Source organism: Sphaerodactylus townsendi, linkage group LG01, assembly GCF_021028975.2.
Source record: "Sphaerodactylus townsendi isolate TG3544 linkage group LG01, MPM_Stown_v2.3, whole genome shotgun sequence".
Classification (NCBI taxonomy): Eukaryota; Metazoa; Chordata; class Lepidosauria; order Squamata; family Sphaerodactylidae; genus Sphaerodactylus; species Sphaerodactylus townsendi.
The window spans coordinates 27,203,119-27,229,463 of record NC_059425.1 but is presented as its reverse complement, the minus strand read 5'-3'; the positions used below and the strand labels follow the sequence as shown (position 1 = coordinate 27,229,463).

At 45.2% G+C, this 26,345-nt stretch overlaps 1 protein-coding gene across 3 annotated transcripts; it reads left to right on the top strand.

The window, feature by feature from the left end:
* The first annotated feature begins 1,229 nt into the window (after positions 1–1,229).
* LOC125443425 (solute carrier family 22 member 6-A-like) lies at positions 1,230–21,012 on the top strand. 3 transcript variants are annotated; one of them, XM_048515552.1, is made up of 10 exons: positions 1,235–1,954; positions 3,928–4,031; positions 5,380–5,534; positions 8,309–8,477; positions 10,380–10,503; positions 13,095–13,210; positions 13,525–13,649; positions 14,738–14,846; positions 18,693–18,896; positions 20,734–21,012. In XM_048515552.1, exons 1-10 carry the CDS (start codon positions 1,547–1,549, stop codon positions 20,822–20,824), a joined length of 1,605 nt encoding a protein of 534 aa, XP_048371509.1. In that variant the 5' UTR covers positions 1,235–1,546; the 3' UTR covers positions 20,825–21,012. The 3 variants fall into 3 exon arrangements, with proteins under 3 accessions (XP_048371517.1, XP_048371509.1, XP_048371503.1); XM_048515546.1 differs by having other exon boundaries at positions 1,236–1,954; positions 13,525–13,739; XM_048515560.1 differs by lacking the exon at positions 20,734–21,012 and having other exon boundaries at positions 1,230–1,954; positions 13,525–13,739; positions 18,673–18,881.
* The last annotated feature ends 5,333 nt before the right edge of the window (positions 21,013–26,345 follow it).

Genomic DNA, 26,345 nt, shown 5'->3' with positions numbered 1-26,345 from the left:
AGAGAAAGGGGGGTATAAATCCAAAACTACTACTACTACTACTACTACTACTACTACTACTACTACTCTTCATTGAATTAGGGGTTTTCTACATGCAAAGCAGATGCTCTGCCAATAAGCCACAGTCCTTCTCCAAACCTTTCCCAAGGGGAGAATGGTGGCTGCACTATAGATTGTACTCTCCATGCACACTGGTTGACTGACAGGCATGGTCAGTGCTTCAGATGAGCTGACTGTGCCCTCCGAACACATGCCAGGATATTTTGCAACACACAGGGGCTCAGTGACTGTTACAGTACATCAATTCAGAAAGGCTGTTTGAGGAACACCAACATCAAAACTCTAGCCAGCCTATAGCACAATTTAGTTAGCAGATGACATTATAGAGAATATTCTCCTTACATCTTCAAGTGTTTACTTCTAAGGTCTAGAAACTTAATTTATTTTTAATCTGAGATTCTTAGGACTATAAAGCCCTGTAAATTAGTCTAAACCTGACCAAACATCAAAATCTGGTTGTTAAGAACACACAGGTTTGAGGCAAATCCTAAATATTTTGCCACTTCTGTCTTTTGCTGATCATCTAATAAACTTTTGTGCAGCTCCCATTTATTTCAATGTTGCAGGCCTTATGGGTCGCACCTGTCTGCCTACCAGTCTTCAGGGCAGCTCAAATCCACTGGCTCACCTCACTTTGTCAACATGGTTAAGCTGCCCAGAGCAAGTTTTTGAGTTTCACAGAACTCTTCCTGATGCAGAAGGTGCCTTGATGAAGTTTTCTGTGAAACACTGAAGCCTGCATATGACAACATGTGCCACTTTGATGAAAACTATCATTCTTTATAAGTTGCACTGCCAGCCTTTGCTTGGTTCGGAGCCAATCCCTTATGGTGGTCTGGCCTCCTTTCCTTTTAAGAGTATGAGCACAGAGCAGGCAACAAAAAGCGGCATTTCCTACCGCCAAGAGAACGCAGCCAGATCCCCCTCTGTTTCCCCCACCCCCTCGACCTAGTACTTGTTTCTTGCCACACCCTGCCCCACTTTTGCTGAATGGCTGCATTTTCTTGTTCTTTCTTTCTGAACTAATCCTTCAAAGCCTCATTAGAACTTTGACCCAAGTAAAGTTATTAGGGGGTTGCATAATCGCCCTCCCGCCCCCCAGACCAGCCCCCATGGTTCTCCAAGGTTATTAACACATGCACAGACTAATAAACAACCCACGTGGTTTGCAGCATCCTGGGTGAAGCAGTCCTGCAGAGTTCACACAACAGGTTGCTCAAATGTTTCTTCCCTGATTTTTTTACACTCCCCCTTCCTGCCACCAGGCCTGCAAGTGATGTTTTCAGCCACAGCCAAGACGAGGACCGTTGCAACATCGCCTTGAAAGATCCCGACCCTAAATTAACAAGAGGAAACTTTCCAGAGAGGGTGGGAGCAGCCTGTGTGTGACTGGCATGTGTTCCAGAGATGCAGGCCGTGCCAGATTGCTTCTGAGCTTAGCTACTTGGACCCTTTCCTTGGGACTCTCCAAGCATCCCCCCACACTATGACATTCGCCGAACTTCTTGACCGGCTTGGGGGGACGGGCCGCTTCCAGGTCCTTCATGTGGCCCTACTGGTGATCCCGGTCTTACTGACGGCCAGTCACAACCTTCTCCAGAACTTCTCAGCCGCCATCCCTGAACATCACTGCCAGGTCAGGCTTCTTGGCAACAATTCACATCCGCATACAAACAGGACTCTGGAGCCTGCAACGGACGAGGATCTTCTGTGGATCTCCATTCCCAAAGATCAGGCCGGTAAGCCAGACAAATGTCGGCGGTTTGTCACGCCACAATGGCATCTTCTGAACTCAAGCACCGCTGATGCCAACTGGACTCAGGCAGACACCGAACCATGCCATGACGGATGGATCTACGACAAAAGCATTTTCACCAACACCATCGTTATGGAGGTGAGAGAAATACATTTAAGATTGGCAAGAAGGTTCAGAATGTAGGAAAGTTTTGAGTTTTGAATCCACCATGGGAGATTTAAAAAAAAAATTACATTTGAAGTCTATCTGATCACTTCAAACGCAATAGTGTTTCATATGAATGTACTAAATTTTGTATTGTTTCAAATATCCAAAAGGACAGCTGTCTTGTGAGGAAGAGAGAGTACTTTGCATTGCTGTTCCCCCCCCCCCTCTGCCCACCCCCAGGAACTACTACAATGCAATTCTATGCAGAGTTACTCCAGTCAAAGCCCAGGGAGAGGAATGTTCTTTGGCTGGTGTAACTATGCATAGGTCTGCAATGTTCTTTACCAAAGTACAGACTGAGCAAGCAGGAAGCAAGAAGATACAGCCACCACGGGTCCAGGTCCAGGAATCTCCAAACCTCAAAAATGACTTCTTTTTTTCTCTCTCACCCAGCTGAAGGCTGCAAAAACCTTTTAGTCTCTTGTTAGGCTTAGAATAGCCTCGTTCATGGGGATCTTGTTGACCACCCACCACTGGGAGGTGATACAAAACCTATACAAAAGGGGGACTATTTTGCATAACCAAAGAGTGTTTCTACAACGGTGCATTCTATTTTTTTTAACTTCTACAATCCAGCAGCATCCAAAAATAGGATCTTCTCAAACAATATCAAATTTGCATTTTTATAAATTCGAATTTCCAAATCTGGAGGACTTTCCTGGGGACCTGGTATTTCCAAATTACTGGCCCCTCTTCCAGAAGTACACCATATTTCTCATCAGTTTTCTCCCTAGTTAATCCTGGCAGCGGGAGGGAAACGTAGATAGGTGAGCTCAAATTCAGTGGGAAATGACAAACACATTTGGATGAGATCTGCTCGGGTGTTGTTGTAGAGACTGCTCAGGGGCTGGGGATGAGATACAGTCCCCCTCAAGTTTGGGCAACTCCTGGGGATTTGGGAGGGGTATCTGGGGAGGGTGGAGTTTCAAGAAGCGTGGGAATTTAGCTTGAAGGTGATGCCATAGAGACCATCCTCCGAAGCCACCATTTTCTCAATAGTCTGAAGATCAGCTGTAATTTTGGGAGATTCCAGGCCCCATCTGGAGGTTGGTAACCACAGCAATATTCTATTTGCTTGAATAAAACACATCCAGAAGTGCAGAGTTCAACCCCAGCCATGAAAAAAAAACCCCTCCCGGAATTCAATAATCCCCTTCCCTTAATCCATCAAACTACAGCGCCTCCTAGTGGCTGAACTTTGAAATTACATGCTGTAACAACCTGGATGGACTTGTTAAGTGCAGCTTTCTTTGAGGGTGGGCATAACAAGTAGCATTGCTATTCCTTTCCGTACAGTTTTTTTAAAAATAGAATGTCACCACTGGAGTTGCAAAGTGAGGGAGAAAATCTATTTAGAAGGAAACAGGTGCCATAAGGTGTCCACTGGTTGGGGAAAAAGCTTTTACGTGGAGAGTTAATGGTTGTTAATTTCCAGGCGAGCTAATGTGAAAAACTGTAGCTGCCCATTTCCCCACATTAAGCCTCCGTCAAAGGGCCAGGCTCTCCCTCAGGCCACAGAATTACCAGTTTCCAGATGAGGCATGGAGATCTCACAGAATTACAACTGGTTGCCTAACAAGAGATCAGGAGGAAATGGCTGCTTTAGAGGTCTCCCTCCTGCTACACTGCTCCAGGAATTTCCCAACCTAAAGTTGGCAACCCTGCAACTACTGCCTTAATTTTTTTTCTCTGTGGGAATAAAAACAGTTTGGAGATGGCCATCTTCAAAGAAGTTAAACAGCTCCTCACTTCCCATGCCTGTCTTGCTTTTAGTGCAACCCCCACGCCCGCAAACTGTTTTTTTTTAAATGTCTGGAACACCAATCACAGAACATGTAGTACTATTCTGTCCTAGTTAGTAGATTACTTTGCATTTCTTAACCCTTTGCTCTCCACCCGTGCAGTGGGATCTGGTGTGTAACTTGAGGACCAGGAGACAGATGGCCCAGTCTATTTACATGGGAGGAGTGCTGGCAGGCGCTCTTGCATTTGGAAGTTTAGCGGACAGGTGGGTGCCTGGAAAGGGATTCTTGTGTCCTGTCTGCCAACGTCATTTGGGTCAGTTTTCCAGACTAGGCTGGCCTGAGGCAAGCATAGTCCAATGGAGATTCCAGTTGATACTCTACTATGGCCACCACCAACACCCAGCGTCATGTCGCTCTCAATCCTCCATCTGTCTAATGGGAATAATGGAGTCATACCTCAAGAACTGCAATGAGGATGAAGAAACAGGGACTAAAAATGCCACAAGGTGGGGGGTGGGGGTGCCGGCGGCATATATTTACATAAGGAAATAGTTTCAACCCCTGTCATACCTTTTTAAAGGATGAAAAATCAGCCAGGCTGACGACGACTTCTTTCCACAATACTGGAGAACCACTTCCCCTCAGAGTAGATAGCTCTGGACTAGACAGGCTGACTGATTTAAACTGGCGTCATCCAGTTTTACCAACCCACTGAGCTATTTTCGTAACTGGTTCCACCCTTTCTCCCTGCTGCCCCTTGTGTTTGGAACTGTAACCACCTGCTCCTCCTTCAAGTCTCTCCTCCAAATCCCATGAAACCTTTGGTCATATCCCCTTCATCTTCAGCCCTTACTGACACAAAGCCAAGAGTGTAAAACATAATTTCCTTGTCCCTACCATAGGTACTTCCTTGTCTCTTCCTACCCTGTCACTGTCACTATGTAGGGTGTAAATTCCCTGGAGATTAGAGACCTTTTTTTCCCTTGTGGTCCTCAACCTTTTTAAGCCTGAGGGCACCTTTGGAATTCTGACACAGTGTGATGGGCGCAGTCACAAAATGGCTGCCAAAAATGGCTTCCTTGGGAGGCAAAACCAGCCAGAAAATGACTGGTGCAGCTTACCTAAAGCTGCATAGTAAAGATCTTTATGCTATGGTGACAGCTGCTGCCATAGCAAAGTTTTTAAAATGTATTGTCAAAGGCTTTCACGGTTGATCAGTTGTACTCGAGTTGGTTATCGCACAGGGTCCTGTGACGTTTCGGCCTGTATGGCCCGTGTTCTCGCTAACATGAGCTGGCATCTTCAGAGGATCTGGTGTGTAATCCTCTGAAGATCCTCTGAAGATGCCAGCCACAGATGCAGGCAAAACGTCAGGAGAGAATGCTGCTAGAACGTGGCCATACAGCCCGGAAACCACACAGCACCCCAAAGTTTTTAAAAGTCTGAACAGCCAATCAAATTTTCAACTGTAATTCAGAAGTCATTCAGAAGCCCCACCTAGCCCCTACCTAGCCCCATCCTGGGCACCAGAAAAGGGTCCCATGTAAAGCACCACTACATTTGATAGAGTCCTATAAATAACATATAATTATGCACTGTCCTGCATTCTAGGTTTGGGAGAAAATCAGTGCTTAGCTGGTCCTACCTGCAAATGGCAGTTTCTGGCCTGTGCACAGCCTTCTCCCCAACTTTCACTGCCTATTGTGTGTTTCGCTTCTTGGTTGGCATGGCGCTCTCTGGGATTATCCTGAACTGCATGTCTCTAGGTAAGTGCTGAAGGACAAAATCGTATGAGGTCAGTTTAATAATATCAGTGGGGGGGGGGGGGGGGGGGGGGGGAAGCATACAGAAACATTAGCCCAAATTAGAAATCTTCCCTATTTGACAATTATCCCGTCTGTCTTCCAAGTTGGTGGTGTTTCCCCACTTCATTCTAAAACTACCACAACCCTGTGTAGGCTAGACTGAGAGAGACTGGTCCAAAGTCACCCAGATGAACAGGAATTTGAACCCAGGGTTCTGTAGTTTGTGAAACAGCTACAACCAGCTATTCTGCCAATGATATATGTGAAGGGAGAATGTTACTGTTTGCTGTCTTTTGTCCCAGTAAACCTGAAAATCTGTTTTGCAACTAGAACCATCCAAACAAATCCAATTTAGTCCACACTACATCTTAGGCCCCTTCTGCACATGCAGAATAATGCACGTTCGCTCCACTTTCAATGCACTTTGCAGTTGGATTTTGCTGTGAGGAATAGCAAAATCCACTTGCAAACAATTGTGAAAGTGGATTGAAAGTGCATTATTCTGCATGTGCGGAAGGGGACATGCTTTCCAGTTTAAGAACTGCAAGCGCAGACTTCGGGCTTTTCCTAATAGTGGAAAGTGACTTATGGCAACTCTGTAGGGTTTTCAAGGCAAGCGATGTCCAGAGGTGGTTTGCCATTGCCTGCCTGTGCGTGGGCTGAGAGAGTTCTGAGTGAACCATAACTGGCCCCAGGTCACCCAACAGGCTTCTTGTGAAGGAGTGGGGAATTAAACCTTGTTCACAATTAGAGTCTACTGCTGTTAACCCCTACACCATGCTGGCCTACACGACCTAAAAAATCTTACCCCCTTTTTTAGTATTTGATGCCCAGCCTGCAAAAGAGTTATGGAGAACTCCAAACCTTGCACACAGCTTGGTGATGCACGTGGTTTGTTGTGATATTTTGGCTGGTCCTTATCAACGGCATTACACAGCTTTTGTTTTTGAAAGGTGGGGTATGAAAGAAGCCCCCCCCCCCCCCCCGGCATTCCTGGCCTCATTTGCTCTGTTTTGTCCTCAGCGTGTGTTGAACTGTACAAATATTTATCCCTCCAGTTCAGCATACCTGACTTTTGATTGGTTTCCTCACATGCTGAGCAAAAGTGGATCACATGATGTGCAAGCTGTGGAGATGGCGGTGGGAGGGGAGGGGGCAACCAGGCTCAGGGGAGAGTAGTTACCACAAACAAAATCTCTTCCCATCTGGTTTGTTCTGGGGTTGCCAACTGACAACTGCGGTTAATGGCACAGACGCCAGGGCCAGTAAAAAAGAAAATGTGGAAACACTAGGAACTGCTACCCCCACTTCCAAAACATCTGCAATAAAGATCCTGAGGCCACAAAAATAATTGGGAAGCACTTGGGGCTGCAGTCTTTCCAAAGAGATCAAACCAAACACGGTTTGAGAAAGACTTAGCAATGCAGGGCGCAAATGACAAATAGAGGATGATGTCATGGATCATCTAAGCTCACAGGGGCTCCAGCATGCCAATTTCACCAACCCCCTCTGTTTTTCCCCCAATTTAAACCACCTCTCAATATTCCCTTGCCTCCTGATGCTTGCAAAGACCTCATTAGACCAGTTCTAATGAGGAGCAGCAGTGGTGTAGTGGCTAAGAGCAGTGGCTAAGAGCAGGTTCACTCTGATCTGGAGGAACCGGGTTTGATTCCCAGCTCTGCCACCTGAGCTGTGGAGGCTTATCTGGGGAATTCAGATTAGCCTGTACACTCCCACACACGCCAGCTGGGTGACCTTGGGCTAGTCACAGCTTTTCGGAGCTCTCTCAGCCCCACCCACCTCACAGAGTGTTTGTTGTGAGGGGGGAAGGGCAAGGAGATTGTAAGACCCTTTGAGTCTCCTACAGGAGAGAAAGGGGGGATATAAATCCAATCTCTTCTCTTCTTCTTCTTTTGACTAACTTACTATGTTGTTTTTCCTGTCTATCTGGGAGTCCTCCTGAATATGGATAAATTCATACCTGGACTTTGGCCCCTTCCGCACACGCAAAATAATACACTTTCAATCCCCTTTCAATGCACTTTGCAGATGGATTTTACTGTGCAAAATAGCAAATTCCACTTGCAAACAATTGTGAAAGTGGATTGAAAGTGCATTATTCTGCATGTGCAGAACGGGCCTTTGAGTAACTTCCCTGACCTGAATTTGGGATTGCACAGGCAGGGGTGGCTACTATACTATTAGAAGGCATGATGATCCATATTCTGCAAAGTACTGATGAGCGGTTGTTTGTTTCACCCATTTAAGTTACAAAGAGGAACAAGAAAAGGTTGTTCCTTTTCAAGTGCAATACTGTAACTGTAAGATCAAGTTCTCATATCATCGGCATTAAGATTAGAAATGAACGGTACCAGATATTGTTGCTATCTCAATGACTAAGCTAGTTCAGTCTGATTTCAATGGGAGATGCTACGAATCATGCGTATTTATTTGTTCAGTATTGTTTCAATCCTACCATTCTTCAATGGAGCTCAGGTGGTGTACATAATTCCCCTGCCCTCTATTTTATCCTTACATCAACCCTGTGAGGCAGATTAGACAGAGAGTGTGTGACTGACCCAAGGTCCCTCAGTCAGCTCCCAGTTCCTATTCCAATACTGCACTGTGGAGAAATGGTATATAATGAATGGCTTGTTGAAGTGGCAGGAAGTATAGACTTTGCAGCCTTTCAACCCGGCTCTCCTAAACTGCTTCCTCCATCTTGTTTTTCTCAGTCCTTGAGTGGGTACCGACCAAAGTTCGGACTGTTGCTGGAACTGTGGTGGGCTACTCTGCAACCATCGGGCAAATCATCCTTCCTGGACTGGCCTATGCCCTCCCCGACTGGCGTTGGCTTCAGTTTGCTGCTTCCATGCCTTTTTTTGCTTTCTTCATCTATTCCTGGTGAGCAGGCAGCACTCCTTGCGGTCAAAGAAACCACTGGGAACCACAAACTTGGCTTCGTTCTCAGTAAGACCAGGGTTTCATCTAACAAAGGCTTACACCTAGCAGGCTAAACAGATTTATAGTTTTTTTCTGGAGGAATTCGGGAATTGCTACTGCATGCGTATGGTCTAAATAGCTAATTTATACAACAGGTTTACACCAGTTTAGCAGTCACGGCTTGGAAAGGGGTATCTTTCAACTTAACAGAGTTTGCAAAAGTAGCAGCATTGGTCTGGGGCAGTGATGGCGAACCTTTTAGAGACCACATGCCAGGGGCGGAGAGAGGGGAAACTGTGCCCAGGGCACACGTGTGCCCTGTGCCCCTGCCATGCCCCCGTCCACCCCCGCCCTGCCCTGGAACGCCCCCAGAACACCCTGAAACACCCCGCCATGCCCTCAGAATGCCCTCACCATGCCCCTGCAGGGGCATGCGCCCAGTGCGTTGCGCACCCCTTGCCCCCTTGGCGCTATGCCACTGCCGAGTGCCCAAACTGGGGTGACGGCACGCATGCCCACAAAGAGGGCTCTGAGTTTCACCTCTGGCACACGTGCCATTGGTTGGCACCACTGGGTAAAAGCCAAGAACAAAGCCACATCATACATACCTGTTATTAGGATCAAGCAAAACAGAACAAAGTATACAAGCTTTTGAGATCTGCAGAGCTCTATATTGGGCTGGATGTTTAAAAATTCTTCAACTACAGAAAAAGATGGAAAGGAACTGTGCTTAGGGAGTTATTGCAACATTAGGTTAGTAAAAATGTTTACCATGTTTTCCCTCAGCCCTCATCCTTCTAATGTCACTTGCATACATAAATATGTACCATGTATTTAAACATATGCATTTTGTCTTATACTGAGTCAAACCACTGACCTAACAAGATCCGTATTGTCATCTGCTAGCTGATCCTTTTAAGTGGAGGTACCAGGAATTGAACCTGGGAACTTCTGCATGTAAAGAATTTGTTCTACCATTAGTCCATGGCCCTTCTCCTTAAAATGATGTTGGGGAGACATTTGATCGCCACCTGGTTTTCATATTATTAACTGCATGCTGGCATTTCCCCTTCTAATTCCCAGAAGGCCAAAATGTACATGCTGGCAATGATCTATTGCCATTTTATCTGTTCAGTTCTTCCTGGCATTATACACAGGATACAAACAGGAGGTTTTAAGATTAGAGCCTGAAATGTCTCTTCCCACTCCCCTTTTTACAAAAATCTCTATGATGAAGAATTCTGGAGAACCCAGAAGCTTGCATAATCAATGTGTGTACTCTTCAAAAGCTTACAACTATTGTGTGATACTTTGGTTCATCTTGGTTAGGCCCAAGAGAACCCATGGGATTTAATGACTGGAGTTTGGATTTCTGTCTCCTGTGTCTTCTTCCAAAGCTTTTAATGAGTATCTCACAGTGGTTCTAGAACAGACAATAAGCAAGAGTAATATACTTGCATCTATCAGCTGCATCTCTGCATGAGTTACTTGCCACTTCTACTGTAGAAGAATTATTTTGCTATGTTTTAGGTGAGACAAGATCAGTCAGTTACTTCTAATATAGAGAAGAAACCAACAAAAGTATGTGAAACTTCAAGATTACTGTTGTGTTTTTGCACATGTCGCTGCTCTGGGCTGGCTTCCCTCCAAATCAGAAAGCATGCACAGAACTGCAGCTCATACAGAATACATGAGAGTCTTCTATTCTTGCTTTAAAAGTTAGCTTTAAAAGTTAGCAAGAGCTAAGCAAACCTCCAATTTCTAATCAGTGAGCTCAATTTATTGACCAGAGGAGAACCCAGTTAAGAGCATTTGCATCACACTTATGCCTCCAGCAGTGTCAGGTCTGACTCTTTCTCCAAGGTGGTTTGCTGAATCTGCTCGTTGGCTGGTTCTCTCCGGCAAGCCAGAGCAAGCTGTAGAAGTCCTCAAGAAGGTGGCAGAGATCAATGGAAAAAAGGAAGAAGGAGAAAAGCTCACAACAGAGGTACAAAAGGGTTTGAAGCCAGAATGTACGGACTCTTTTTATCTGTCATTAAAGAAGGAACAAAATTCAAATTTGGGATGGGATTCTTAAAGTCTGAAATGTTAAAATTTGAAATGTTCATTGCAGTTTGTCAAAAATTGAAATTTTGGTATTTTCAACTTTGGCTTTTTAAGGGCACCTTAGCAAAAACTTGGTCTTAAAATTCTATTCACCCTTTCCAAGGTAACTAATGTGAAATACCTCAAACATTCAAAAAACTCATCTCTGAGCATTTGGGTGTGAATGCCAATCGATGTCACCCTGGTATGAATCTGGGATTCTCAAAAAGAATTAATCAACAGAAATGGGACAAGGAAAAGGGGGAGAGAGAATACAAGATTCTGCCCCCTTAACTCCAAGAGAAAGAACTGCAGCCAGATCCTATTCATATCCACTTAGAAGTAAATCCCACTGACTTGAACGATGCTTACTCCCAGCTAATTTTCCTCAGAGAGCGTTCTGCTCTTCTCCACTGGGTGGAATCACTTGCAGAAGATCGATGTTTGTTTTCAAACAGTCCCCTGGCAACTGTAGGTTTTGCTGTCACTATAGAGGGAGATACACGTGATTGAGCGTGTGTTGTGTGTGGAGAGAGCTTTTCCTCAGTTCTTTGAGGCCATGGCTTCCTGCCACCTGGAGATAAACGAGAGTAGCTTCAGAGACCTGAAGGTGGTTTGGAAAAGATACTTCTGGGGTATGTAGGCGTTCTATTTTTGACTCTGGACAAAATGAGTTCTTGCATTGTTTCAAAAACCTGTTTGACCAGGCCACTTTGGGCCAGCAAACAAACAAACATGTGCCTCTACCATGGGAACGAAACATCTCCCCCAACACTTTCGTCTCTCTTCATAATAACTGTCTGTCACCACTCTGAGCTCTGCATTTCATTATCAAACACAAGTGGGCCACTTCACAAATATTTGGGCTTGCTTTTAAGAAGGTGAGTTCAGATCACTCTGGCTGCTTCGTGACCAGTTAGTCATCCTCAAATCACAGTCTACATCCCTCCATTGAATTCAAGTCAGTGATGAACCCACTGTAAACTCTTACAGGCAAGAAGGATTGGATTTCCTAATGTGATCATCTGTTGCCTCAGTTTCCCCATGCTATGAAATTGTAGTATTAGTGGTAATCTCATCCCAAAGTTTGTTGAGCAGGAAAACACAAGTTATAAAGGATAATGATTCTAATTAAGGTTGTCTTAGGCTGGTGACAGACATTTGTTTTTAAAAGTAAGAGTGTTTTTATTTTTTGAAGAGAGTGTGTTTTAACAGAGGCATGGCAGACACTTACATGCCACCTGTGAACAAAAGGATCTTGCAGGGTTAAGAACTTGGCTCTCCTTGTTCATTTGAGATCGAAAGAAGGGAAAATGGAACAGGTCCCATTTTCAACAGCCTGCAAATACTGTCCTCAGCCTCCAGCAGTAGACAATGAAGCAAACAATTCACTAAGTTTAGGCATTTTTTTAAAATATGGAAGCTAAGATTTCCAAGTCACCAAATTCCATGTCAAAGCCTCCAATTAGGAGTAGAGTTGCTAGATCCAGGTAAGGAAATTTCTGGAGCTTTGGGGATGGAGCCTGGGGAGGACAGAATCACCTTCCAAAGCATCCATTTTTTCCAGGGAAACTAATCTCTGGTCGATTCCCCACGGGGAATTTCTATCTAGATCAAACCAAGTTTGTAAAGAAACCGCACCTTTTCATCGAGGTTTAAACCTCCCCACCGCAGCATGTGTTCAGCGAAGACATGTAGGCCTATCTTGGATCCCAGAAATGTAGCAATCCCCACGACCACGCGATCTCCTTTGTGGGTCTCTCCTGATTGGCTGGCGTGCTATGTTGGGGTGGAACCTATTTTGGGCGGGAAATTTTTCCCTGTGACTTGCTAACCTGAGGTTCGCTCGTTTGCAAGGATGAACAGTTAAGCGTTTAGGCGCTGAGTGGGTTTTCGCTTGTTTGGAAGGGTGAACGGTCAATCATTTAAGCAGTTTTTCGTTATGATAACATCTTTCGCCGAGACCAATGGCGAAATTGAAACCTGGAATAGGCTGCGCATGCATCGCTCCGCGCCCACCAAGAGCTGATTGGTTGCTAGACTTGCGTTCTATGGTGGGAATTTCAAACACAGATCAAACCCCCATTCCTCCCTATGAAACTGGATCAAAAGCGTGCTAAGGGGAAAAGTTGTACTTGCAAGAAGGTTCTGCAGGGATGCAGGATAAGAGGGAGAATGAGCGCCAGAAACAGTATGAATCCCTGTTGGTCGCTCAAGCAGTGGGGAGTTTTTGCTGAAACCTTGATATTTTGTGTGCGTATCACACGATTAATTGACCATGGGGAATCAACCTCTGTATTCTGGAGATATGATGTAATTCTGGGGGTTCCCCAGGACCCACCTGAAGGTGGACATCCCTATCTCCATTACAAAGTCTGTACTTTCCTGCTGTGGTCCTGGGGTGGAGTGGAAAATGATGATCCAGAAAGACCAGGGAAGTATTTATAATGGTGACTAGTCAAAATGTTTGATTTGCTCTGTGTCATTCTGCAGGTTTTGAAATCTAACATGCAGAAAGAAATGGCCCTGGCAAATACTTCCCACACTTTTGTCAGCTTGGTCCGAACGCCCACCGTACGCCGGATCTCGTGCTGCATTTCCAGTGTTTGGTATGCTAGATCAGCATTTCACAAATTCTGATCCACAAAGGTACTCTGGGGGGACCTGCAAGTGTCAGAATAAAGGGCAGGCCCTGATCACACCCATCTTGCTAATGTGAAATTCAAGCCCTCTGTTTTCTAAGAATGAGGGCAAGGACTCTGCTACATGAGTAATGACACCAGCCATGCCCCCTTGGCTGCAGTAATCACATTGGCCATTATGCCCAATCTGTGTGATAGTGTAGCCTATTTAGACAGACAGCAACAACCAGGAGCAAGCCACTTAATGTCTTTTTTCCTGTGCCTTTGTACTCTGTTGTCAGGTTTGCTACTAGTTTCTCCTACTACGGCCTCGCCATGGATCTTCAGAACTTTGGTTTCAGCATCTATCTGATACAGGTGGCTTTTGGTTCTATTGATATCCCAGCCAAGCTGATTGCTGCCATCGGTATGAGCTACATTGGACGGCGAACTACACAGGCTTTGTCTGTTATTTTGGCTGGCTTGGCCATCCTGGCCAATATATTTGTACCCCATGGTGAGATACTGTTGGGGCATATGGACTTTATGGCTGGATTGCATAGAGCAGAGGGGGTGTTGTTTAGGAAATGCTCAGAAGCACTCTCTTCTCTATTTTCCCATAGCAGAGGGTACAAACAACCAGCCAAAGGCAGTCAGTTGTACTCCCAGAATCCTCCAGAACATAGTCATAGAGTTGGAAGGGACCACAAGGGCCATCAAGTCCAACCCCCTGCCATGCAGGAACACACAATCAAAGCACTCCTGACATTTCCAAAGAGTCTTAGGGGGAGATGAGATGGGGTGTGCCATTCACACAGTTACCAAAGCTTGGAAGATGCAAATTTTGCAAGGACAGGAGGCTGCTCTGTGACCAATCTAGGGAGGGGAAGGGAGCCAAAATGGCCTTTAGAAGCCACCCACCGGCATGCTCCTCCCACCCATTTCCCTTGCGGCTGCAATGACTTCATCTGCGTCATTTCAGTCATGAGAAAAACACTAAATAAGAATGTTTTTAAAGTATTTAAAATAATGTTTTAAAAAGTCTTTCTCTTGTTCCTTCCATATAAGAGGGATGGGGGAGGGGGTCAGGAAACCTTAATCTGGCAATGGACCCGAAGGAGGGGAGGGGCTTAATCATATGGATGGAGAACTGTTCAGTTGGCAACCCTGCTCTCAGATAATGGTCTGGGACTGTTTGGGGCCAACCCACATGTGCCGGAGTTGGTTGTGTTACGAAATGGCAAGGGATGATGAGCATTCTGCATATGTTTAGAAGACTCTCTCTGTATTATTACATTTCCATATTCCAGTACTTGTTGAAACAGTTATAAGAATATAAGCGCATCCATGCTAGATCAGAGGAAATGATCAATCAAGTCCAGCATCTTCTTTCATATAGTGGTCACACTGTACTCCCTACAAGTAGTGAAAAATCTTCAGCCAAGTTTAGAAAACCAAACAGTAAAACTCTCAATAAACCTCTTGCTTTGCCTTTATCCTGTACCCCCCTTTAAGATCTCCAGACCCTGAGAACATCCTTGGCGGTACTTGGGAAAGGATGCCTGGCATCATCCTTCAATTGTCTCTATCTCTACACAGGAGAACTTTTCCCAACGGTGATCAGGTGTGTTCCTCCCCCCTTCTCATTTGCTGATGCTGTGTTTTTAACTTAGCCCTTTAAAACCAACCCCACTTTGAAACCTTTTGTAAAAAATTATGTACCGTATATACCCGAGTATAAGCTGACCTTTTCAGCACACTTTTATGCTGAAAAAGCCCCCCCCCCCGCCTCGGCTTATACTCGAGTATATACGGTAATTCCAAGATGCCAGCCGGAGCTGGGGCTGCTGTGGGGATCAGGTAAGCATGTTGCTGCTTTTTTTCAAACTCACCAGAGAGCCGTAAAAACAAGCTGTGACAGCCTGCATAGCATTACAGATAGGGTGTGGGTGTGGGTGTGTGGGAGTGGGTGTGTGGGAGTGGGAGTGGGGGTGGGGGTGGGGGTGGGGGTGTGGGTGTGGGTGTGGGTGTGGGTGTGGGTGTGTTAAAAGAAACCGAGGCATTTCTCTCCTAAGGGTTATTGGGGCATTGCATTCTAGATGAATACAATTCTTCATACAGTAGCTTACTGCCAAATACTGATGTTGCTGAAGACAAAGACTTTCTTTGGAGCAAAGTTTAGGCTGCCATGGCTATGAATCCCTGAATTATTCTACATTTGGAGGAAACAGTTGTTCATTTGTGTTCCTAGAGTGCTGGAAAGCTGCTCATTCCTAATGCAAACTCTGTTAAGCAACTCTATCTCATCTTGCTCCCAAATCTTCTCCTTTTAGCTGCTACTGAGTCAAGTTCGAAGGCTTATACTTGAGTCAATAAATTTCCCAGTTATTTGTGGTAAAATTAGGTGCCTTGGCTTATATTCGGGTCAGTTTATTCTCAAGTATGTTATTTTAGTACATAAAAGGCCAATCACATACCCACACACTTGAGCTGGCTGGTTTAGCCACTGAAATTTAAAGAATATCCTATTATTTAAAAGGCAAGCAGTACTGGCAACAACTCACTTTTTAAAGAGCTGTGCAGGTACAGTCACATCAGTGGAGCAGAGGGGATAGGCCGCGCTGACACAAACTCGCCTGTGCAGCTCTTTAAAACATGAGTGGAAATCAATACACCAACCCACTTTTTAAAGTTTGCTAAAGCCTGTTGTGTATTCTCACACAACGGGCTTTATTGCTAGTTATTAATATCATCATCATCGGTATAACAGTCATCATCTTTGTTTATAGCCAACCTTTCTCACTGAGACTCAAAGCAGGTTACCGAATATGATAAAAACAATTCAGTCAGACAGCAAAGGTGTCTAAGGAATAAAACTACGCCGTGGTGCTGGGACTGAAGAACTGAAAGAAAACACAAGTGAAAAAACCTGTTTAAGGCCTTTTCTTCATGCTCAGCTTACCTCAGATTTTCTCAGTGGTCAAACCTTGTGTTTTGGAAATTTTCCGTAAAATCATTCTGCACACCTGTTCCCCCCTCCCCCCTCATCATTAGGGGGGGTTTCAATTGCATTTATTCCACCACTATTGCTGAAAATGTGTCATTCCTGATGGTGGTGGGATATCATCCAGGATGTAGAAGAATAACCCTCCCCCTTTTTTTATTCTTTTGCACAGTCACTCTAGCGCAGGGGTGGGCAATTATTTTTTCCATGGGGCCGCATAAGAAACAGAAAATATTGTGGAGGGCCGGGCCCTCCTCCCATCCAGAGGGGGCGTGCTCAGGTCAGCCCTTCCCGCTCCTTGCCCTTCGGCGGCAGTTCGCATAGCAACAGTCACTCGCTCTCACCACCCTCCCCACCTTTTCCTCTCACGGCGCTTGCGCAATGTGGCGGGGCTCCAAGGGTGGGGGAGAGAACTACAGCTTTTTAAAAACTCTTTCGCGATCCTCCCCGTCTGTTCCTGACACTGCGCCTGCATAAGAAGGTGGGGCTCCCAAGAGGGGGACGTGCTCACGCGTGTGTGAATGACCGAGAGAGGCTTTTTTTTATAATCCCAGTCTCGCGCCGCTTCTCCCGGCCGCCATTTTGATGACGGGTTCTTTTAAAGCAGGGGCCAGTCAGGGTCATCCGGCGGGCCGGATGTGGCCCGTGGGCCGTATAATGCCCAGGTCTGCTCTAGCGTTACTACGCAGTTATCACTGCCTCAGCGACACATCGCTAGTTCAATATGACAAACAGAAAAATTAATTTAAAATTCCTTTTGAAAACAGAAGAGGAGGGGGAAATGGCTGAAGGGGCGGTTGGGCAACTACGTGGGGCATGGATAAAAGCCAGGTGTTTGCACAAAGTGGAAGCAAAAATAATACTATTTCTGTTTTGTCAGGTAATGGAATTTTAAATTATTTTTTCCTGTTTGTCTTATTGAACTAGCAATGTGTCACTGAGGTAGAGATAACAGCACAGTAACACTAGACTGACTGTGCAAAAGAATAAAAAGGGGGGGAGGGTTATTCTTCTGCATTATTGATGACATCCCACCACCATCAGAAATAATACATTTTCAGCAGTAGTCTGTGGAATAAATGCAACTGAAGAGGCAAGGGTGGAAACCCCCAAAATGAAGAAACAGAAATATGTACCCCCTCCTCCCTATCTCAAAGAACCACATTTCCCAGCCAAATTAGAGCTGTACTAACATATAATCATTATTGCATCAAGTGCTTGTCAATTCCTCCTTCAAAAGCAACTTTCTTTGTCAATTACATCCACTCTTAACAGGAGACAAGGTATATTGTTGCCGTAAGGTTACATTGCTAATTCAAGATGAAATTGACAAAGCTGATACAATCAGCCTGGCTTGTGTCTGTGCCCTAACATTACATCACTAATATGAGACAAAGAGAAAAAAATTAAAAGTTATTTTTAAAACAGAGGATGATGGGAAGAAGAAAATGTCTGAAGAGGAGGTTGGGTGACTACATGGGGGCATGGATAAGGGCCAGGTGTTGGGTGGGGCAGAGGTATAAAAGCCGTTTCAACATAATTGTACACTCAAGGGCAGCTGACTCAGAAATGGATCGGAAAAATAGCAGAGATATAAACTAGCATGGTAGAGATACAAACTAACATGTTCGATTGGATCAGCTTTTAAAATTCACATAGAATTTGAGATCTTAACATTTAGGCAGAGATACAAACTAGCACGGTCAGTTGGATCAGCTTTGTCAATTTCATATTGAACTCCCAATGTAACTTTAGGGCAGAGAGTGGTTTTGCAGCAGCCTGGGGCAATTGAAAAGAGCACTAGGAGTAACTGCTGCATGTAATTGGGGACTGCTGCAGGAACAATTGTGAGTTACTGCAGATCAAATTTGGCCAACAAATGTGGTTCTCTTTCTCTGTGTGGGAGGGTGGGCTACATGTTTCCATTCCTTCATGTAATGGCACCTGGTCCAGGAGTTGTTTTAGGTTCTATTTTGGGTTGGTAGTTCTCAAGTGTAGAAATGGAGGCTGTGACGTTTTTGAATTGCCGCTTCAAAATGTAACAGTGCAGTAACACTAGAGCACCTGTGAAAGGAAGAGGGTGTTCTTCTGCATTACAGGTGATATCCCACCATTATCAGGGTTAGTACATTTTCAGTAGTAATGTGTGGAATAAATGCAACTGAAGAGACAAGGGGGGAAAGCCCCAAAACAATGGGGGGGGGACACAAAAATTAAAAGAAAAATGTAGCATTAGACAAGATATATTGTAAACAACTTGTGTAGAAAAGGCCTAAGGCAACAAAACTGTCTAAAGTTTGACATACCATACTAAAGAGAGGATTACAGTAATTACAGCAATTAAGATCAAAACAGATGAGATCTTGGGAGATTTTGGTCATTGTGTTTAGAGAACCCAAAGAAATCTGCTCTTTGTTTTTACAAATCTATGGTTTCTCCTTTAAAGGTTGTTTTCTACACTTGCAGACAGACCGGGATGGGGCTGGGCAGCACCCTGGCTCGTGTTGGGGGCATAGTGGCGCCGATGGTAAGGATAACGGGGGAATATTTCCCATACCTCCCACCAATCATATATGGGACGGCCCCGATCCTGTCAGGGTTTGCTGCCATCTTCCTGCCGGAGACACGCAACGTGCCACTTCCGGACACCATCGAAGATGTTGAGAGCGGGTGAGTCGCTTTCAGGGCTTCTTCATCCACTATTATTTGCTAACAGGCTAGCACCAACATAGTACATGATGCGAACAAAGCAGAGGTGGCATTGTCTAGAAAAAAACTGGTATAGTATAACAGGTAAGATTCTAAAGTCTTGTGTTAAATTCAAATGTCACAACTCTATTAAAACAGATTAATTGAGGAGCCTAAGATTATCAGTAGGTATTAGCCATGGTGGTTAAAATATCCATGGACATAGGCAGCTGATGGGGATAAAGAAAAAGGAACAGCCATCATATGGTGATGTGATATAGTATGGTATGGTGGTTGAATGTTAGATTAGGACAGGGGTCCCCAAAGTAGTGTCTGTGGGCATCGTGGCACCTGCCAACATCTTTCATCGTGCCCACCAAGTGTTTTTAGAAAGTGGGTGGGGCCAGTGGTTTTTTTTTGCCCAACTAGATTTCTGATTGGCTGTTGGAGACTTGAGAGCCTGTGACAATTTTAAACCCTTTTTTTTTTTTTGGCAGCAGCTGCCACCACAGCTCAACAATCTTCATTTTGTGACTGAAAGTAAACTGCAGCTGCCATTTTTGTGGCTGGCTCTGCCTTCTGAAGCAGTCATTTTATGGCTGTCATCGCCACAGTGTGAGAATTCCAAAGGTGCTCAGAGGCTCAAAAAGGTTGGGTATTCCTGGACTTGGATAACAGAGAGCCAGGTCCGAATTCTCTCTCTGCCTTGACAGCCAGTGTGGTGTAGTGGTTAACAGCAGTGGACTCTACTCTGGAGACCCAGGTTTGATTCCTGGGTTTGATTCTCGCCACATGATTCCCGGGTTTGATTCCTGCCACATGAATGGCAGACTCTTATCTGGTGAACCAAATTCCCCACTCCTACATCCCTGCAGGGTGACTTCGGGCTAGTCACTGTTCTTTGGAACTCGCTCAGCCCCACCTACTTCACAAGGTGTCTGTTGTAGGGGGAGGAAGGGAAAAGGAGTTTGTAGGCCACTTTGAGCCTCTTTACAGGAGAGAAGGAGGGATATAAATCCAAACTTCTTCTTCTTAAAAGCTTTCTGTGTTCCTTGTGAACTTTCCAGAGGCTGTCCATCATTGGAAACAGGTTGCCAGATGAAAGTGGCAGGCCTTTTGGCCTGACTCAGCAAGGGAGTTCTTAATTTGTTCTAACATATTCTGAAACGTTCCTTGGAACAGGATTTGGATTTTAAATTTTGATCTTAACAACAGAGGGTCAGAAAACTGAGCCCAGTAGTTCTCATTTCATATAATAACCCCAAAAGCCATATTTACAGGTACACTTGATGTTGAAATACATTGGCTCAATTCAAATGGAAAACAGAGCTGCCAACTGGCCAGGAAAAAATGTATCCTATCTATTTAATATAGGCTTAATGGACTTTTATTTATCTCTAAGCCATGAAACACTTCCGCTGCCCATTTCTGCATAGTAAGCTTCTGCTGAAGAAATGGGGCATTTTTCTTCAAGCCTCTTGGCAACTAACAGGAAGCTTAACTGAGGTTTTTCTGAAGGGTCATATCATGGATTGCTACTGATTCTGGTTTGCCAGCCAAAACCTGACGTTTGAAGTGAAGTTTGCAAACCCTGGTTTGTGCTCATGTTGGTTTGGTGTGAATTCAGAAATCCTAAATTGCTCTACTTCTGGAGGCTGCTACACCTGGAGACAGGGGTTCTGAGCTGAGCTGATGGAAAACAACCATTTGGAACTTGGGTTTGGATTCTACGTGATGATTCATGCAAACCACAGTTTGACATGATATCTAAAGAGCTGAGGTGCAGTTCTGAACCCTGATTGTCCTTTGTTCCCAACAGAAGGATACCAGAACAATGCATTGCCAAAGGCCAAGAAAATGTGTTGCTGAGGAAAGTGAGCCAAGAGGTATCACAAGATGGCAGACTGTGAATGACACCATCAGCTGGGAATCGCCAGTCTTCCTAAACAGTGTTGAGTGGTTGGTTGGAAAAGCCAGGAGTCACCATGCATCGTCAGAGAAAGATTCCACCTGGGCCACTCAAGTTGACCCCCAATCCAAACCAAATATCACAACAATTTGGCTTGCTATTATTACAATTAAAAAATCAGTGTGTCCATCTCTCTGTCCATTTGTGTATCAGAAAATACAGCTCGGAATCTTAAAACTGGTCATCAACTTCAGGATGATCATGGAAGTTAGAGTGCCAAAATTGAAAGGAATTGGAATATCCAGGGCCAGGTTATCATACAATAGGCAACACATAATAACAGAGTGTTTATGGAACACATCAAAATGTTTTAAATAATCAGGGTTGCCAGCTCTAAATTGGGAAATACCAGGATATTTGGGGGGTAGAGTCTGGGGAGAGCTGGGTTAGGGGAAGGGAGGAACCTCGGTAGGATATAATGCCATAGAGTTCACTTTCCAAAGCAGCCATTTTCTCCAGTCGAACAGATCGGGGGAGGGGGGAGCCAGGCAAAGTGACTGCGACCCGAGCATAATAGGGAGAAAGTGTCACTGGATCCCAGACTCCCGAGCTGTGGAGCCTTGCCCTGCTGCAGGAGGGGAAAGAGGGGAAAGAATAATATGCCAGAGGGTGTGCCTGGAGTGTGCACCGGATGTTGTTATAATAATGTTAATATATCTACAGAGGTATTTGGAGAAGCAGTAAGAGCTGACTACGTGGGGGGGGGGGAGGAGGAATGCAAAGCAGCGTGAGGGAGTGGCAGGGCTGGCCCTGGGCAGAGGGAAAGGCATGTCCAGGGCAAAGCTGTGCCCACTGGCAAATCTGTCCCGCTCTGACGGTTAAGCAAAATTAAATTCATGCTAAAAGTAGTCTTGCTTGCTGTGCAGGGAGAATGAAAAGTGAAAGTGGGGCTTGAAGAAATATACCATGCAAGACATCTGCTGCAATGGACATTCACCCCTCCACGCAGCAAACGCATTGTGCATAATCAGCCTCAGATCCGTTGTAGAACAGCCCAGTGAACTGTTAGACCAGGGGTCTGCAACCTTTGGCTCTCCAGATGTTCATGGACTACAATTCTCATCAGCCCCAATTAACCATGGTGGCAGGGGCTGATGGGAATTGTAGTCCATGAACATCTGGAGAGCCGCAGGTTGCAGACCCCTGTGTGAGACTGAGCTATTATTATTCACTCTGCTTTGCCTTCCCTGTGCCCCTAGTGGCTGCAGTGCAGAACTGCATTATAAGGAGAGAAAAATTGAAATGTATTTCCTGAATTCAGCTTTACAGGCTAGGATTACCAAATCCAGACTGGGAAACTCCTGGAGATTTGTGGGTGGATCCTGGAAAGATCAGGAACCTCAGTAACGTACAATGTCATAGAGTTCATCCTCCAAATCAGTCATTTTCTCCAGGTGAACTCTTATACACATACCAGAGCTGCTGTTTACCTATAATGGTGTCTGTCTTATAGGGCATATAGCCGTGGTGGCGAACCTTTGGCACTCCAGATGTTATGGACTACAATTCCCATCAGCCCCTTCCAGCATGGCCAATTGGGGCTGATGGGAATTGTAGTCCATAACATCTGGAGTGCCAAAGGTTCGCCACCACTGGCATATAGCAACTTTTGAAGTAAGGCAAAGGAGGAGAGGTTGACTGAAACCTGGTGCATGGAGGGACAAGGTTAAAAAAATTGTCTCACAACCTTAATCCAAATTCCTCTGTGCTCCCTTCATAATGGCATCAAATCACAACCACCTTTTGGAGACCCCAGCAAAGGGCTTTCAAGGCAAGTGAAAACCAGAGGTGGTTTGCCATTGCAGCCTTCTGCAGAGCCTTCCTTGGTGGTCACCCATCCAAGCAATGACCCTGCTTAGATTCCAAGATCTCATGTAATTGGACCACCTGCTCTCCCCTGCTTCCTGCAAACTGTTTTCAAAAACAAAAAAATACAGAAGATCCTGTTTACAGAACTCCATCACACATAGTTGGGACTTATCCATACCAATTTAGCTATATTGGCAAGGATGGGCTCTACACAAAACTGCTAAGTTAAAGAGAAACAGGTCTGCCTAATATATAAATCATGTGAGCTGAAAAACAGAGTTATGCATACCACACACACACACACACACGCTCAAATCTTCAATGCTGCCTTGGCCTATTGGCTAAATCTCATGGCCACAGGAGAAAGTTCTGTAGCATGCACAAGGTCTTCTATAAAGCCACAACAAAACAAACCCAATTTTTTTCCTAACGGCCAAGGAGGCTACCAAAATTGCTTGGTTAGAAAGGCGGAGGAGCGAGAGCAGACGTTCAGAATGCCAGCTTCTGTATTCCAAACAGGCTCCTGCCCAGAAACAGAACATATAGCCCTGCCAACAGGAAGCGAACAGCAAAAGCCCGGCAGCAAATAAAACACTCCGGTCTCCATTGTTTGCCTCAGAGCAGCTCAGCAGTTGAAGTTCTTCGAAAATGCTGAGGCCACTGCCAAAGGCACAGCTGTGTCCCGTGGCAAGCACACCCCATTAATCTAGGCCCAGGATCCGTGGAGTTCTCACAAACAGTCTTTACTCCGGACAAAGGAGAAATGTTGAAATGCCGCAGCTGTTTCTATGAATGTCAAAGTAAACGCTGCTTCTGTTTAGAAAGGTGGGATGTTCCCCCTGATCTCCTCTGCACAACATGTAGGGAGCTGGCCTTGGGGGTCTGCAGATCGTCCCATCAAATGCTTGGCCCTGTGTTTAAGCGAACCCAGGTTTGCTGCCTTAACAATGATTAAGTTCATACACAAACAACAGAGCCATAATTAACTGTCCCAACTGGAAACTCTTCATCCTGGAGGAAGACAAAAGCACATGCAAAATTCGTGGTACTTTCTTATTCTGCGTCAGCTTCATTGATCTATCAAGGTCAGTTCTGCTTACTCAGACAGGCAGCAACTCACCAGGGTCTCAGACAGATGGAAGTCATAATAAAAGGGGCTCATTCATGGTTTTTTTAACCATTTTTTTTAGGTTTAAGATTTTTCTGAAAAACTGGAGCCAGGCCAAGGGGCACCCGGCTCTGCAGCTCCCAGTGGAGGGGGAAGCACCAGGCGAGGGCACCTCTCCATGTGAGAGGTGTGGGGGCAATTTTGCGCCCCCCTCATGAGCTAATGGGTGGCGTCCAAGGTCCCTCTGGCAGATACACCCCTGCCTCCCACACTCTACTTCTGCCCTCCCTGATGACCAGGAAGACTTTTTAGAACTTCAAGCATTTGTACAGGAATATTCAAATACCAAGGAATATCAAAATAAAAAGTCTCTCTCTCCTCCTGTGGCAGTAGCAGTGGCAGGAAGTATGGTGGGGAGGAAGAATATCAGTTCTAGGACATGGTCCCCTTCTTCAGCAGAGTTTGGTCTAGGGAACTGCTTTGTCTCTTTTACAGGTTGGGGGGGATTATTTTTGAAAAGGGGCTACAATATTGATATAACAACAACCACAGCAATATCAATATAACAGCAATTTAAAGGGCTTTAACAATGCCAGCAATCTGGCAACTACCAGGTGTGATTAGATCTGTGCCCTGCTGAGGTCCCTCCACTTCTTAAATTCCATTTTCTCCCACCAGGTCATGGAAAGAATGCTTTTTTTTTCTTATAGTGGCTTACACACGTGTGTGTGTTTTAAATAAACACACTTCTAATAGCAATATATTGATATAAGATGTGCTTTTGTGCCTCTCAATAACCCTTCTATAGATCCTCAAAAATGTCTTCTTATTCTGATATTTGGGGGGCACTTGTTATCATAGAATCATAGAATCGAATCATAGAGTTGGAAGAGAGCCCAAGGGCCATCAAGTCCAACCCCTGCAATGCAGGAACACACAATCAAAGCACTCCCAACATATGATCATCCAGCCTCTGATAAAAACCTCCATAGAAGGAGACTCCACCATTCTCCAAGGCAGTGAATTCCACTGTCAAACAGCCCTGACGGTCAGGAAATTCTTCCTAATAGTCAGTGGTGGGATCCAAAAATTTTAATAACAGGTTCCGATGGTGGTGGGATTCAAACAGTGGGGCCGCCACACACACGCACCTCCAGTCCCTATTGGACAGGGAGGTTGCTTTAGTGACCCCTTCTTGGCACTCAGAAAAAATTAGTAACCACTTCTAGAGAAGTGGTGAGAACTGGTTGGATCCCACCTCTGCTAATCACTTCTTCTTTGGGTGAAGTCAAATGGCAATTCTCACGCATGCACATTTTTTGGTGCTGCAACTGATCAGAGAACGACCATCATGGCAATTCTTCAGCCAGTCACCAAATCAATTTGCACTGTGGGTAGTAACTTTGTACATACAAGAAGCACCTTTAGTACAATCCTGAGAACTGCCATTTGAAACAATGCTAAAGAATGTCTTTGTCACTACATTCCAAATCAACATGGCAGGAAAGCGGCTGTACAGTCAGTAAATTGTATTGGGGGGGGGGGGAGAAGGGGCATAGTCCCCTCTATTAGTATATCTATATAGCACATCCACACACAAAAAAGGTCGTGGTGCTGTGATGTTGCCAATGATGTGGAAAACTCAGTAATGTTATGACTGTAAGAGAATGAACCCATGTGGCAACTAGAAAGCTGCAGACATGCAGAAGAATTATGCTCAAATCAAGCTGAGAGGATGTGACTGGGCCCAAGTCTGCCAGCAACCCTGTGAGGCAGCGTGGGTATTCAAACCTGGATCTCCTTGATCCTAGAATGAAATTCTAACCACTACACCAAATAGGGTCTAAAACAGTGGTTCTCAACCTGGGAGTCGGGACCCCTTTGGGGGTTGAATGACCCTTTCACAGGGGTCACCTAATACTCTCTGCACTAGTGTTCTCCATCTGTAAAATGGATAAATGTTAGGGTTGGGGGTCACCACAACATGAGGAACTGCATTAAAGGGTCACGGGATTAAGAAGGTTGAGAACCACTGGTCTAAAAGGTCAGAGAAATTGTTAAACTTCTTTTGTTTTGTTAGAAAGGGGATGCTTGTGGGATCAATAGCAGAGAAAGTCAAAACAGGAGTTGCCACGGAGAAACGCTCCTTATGGCCTTCTACTGTGAAAGGATCTTGGGTACCAGCTGTCGGGAAATAGTTTTCTCTGCCTGAGATCCCAAGCAGCTACCACAGGACACAGTGAGTGATACTGAAACTGGTTGTTGTGGGCTTTCCAGGCTGTGTGGCTGGGGTTTGGTAGATCTTCAGAGGTGTATTAGCCAGTCACACATGCAGGCGAAACATTAGGAACAATATTCACCAGACCACAGCCACGCAGCCCAGAAAGCCCACAACAACCAGTTGAGTCCAGCCGTGAAAAGAAATACTGAAATTGCTTCTGTGCTGGCTTTTAGCTCCAAGTTCTCCCCCAACAAAAATGCAGTGGAGCTTACTTTGGCTTCCATCAGCAAGGGGGCAGGAGGGCAGGCTCAAGGCAATACTGTG

What these genes read in the sequence shown, in the direction of transcription:
- LOC125443425 (XM_048515546.1), top strand. Translation starts at nt 1,547, where the DNA reads ATGACATTCGCCGAACTTCTTGACCGGCTTGGGGGGACGGGCCGCTTC. An exon ending in CAATATATTTGTACCCCATG is followed by an intron (nt 13,740 to 14,737) that starts GTGAGATACTGT and finishes CCCCCCTTTAAG; the next exon opens with ATCTCCAGACCCTGAGAACA. An exon ending in CTTTTCCCAACGGTGATCAG is followed by an intron (nt 14,847 to 18,692) that starts GTGTGTTCCTCC and finishes CTACACTTGCAG; the next exon opens with ACAGACCGGGATGGGGCTGG.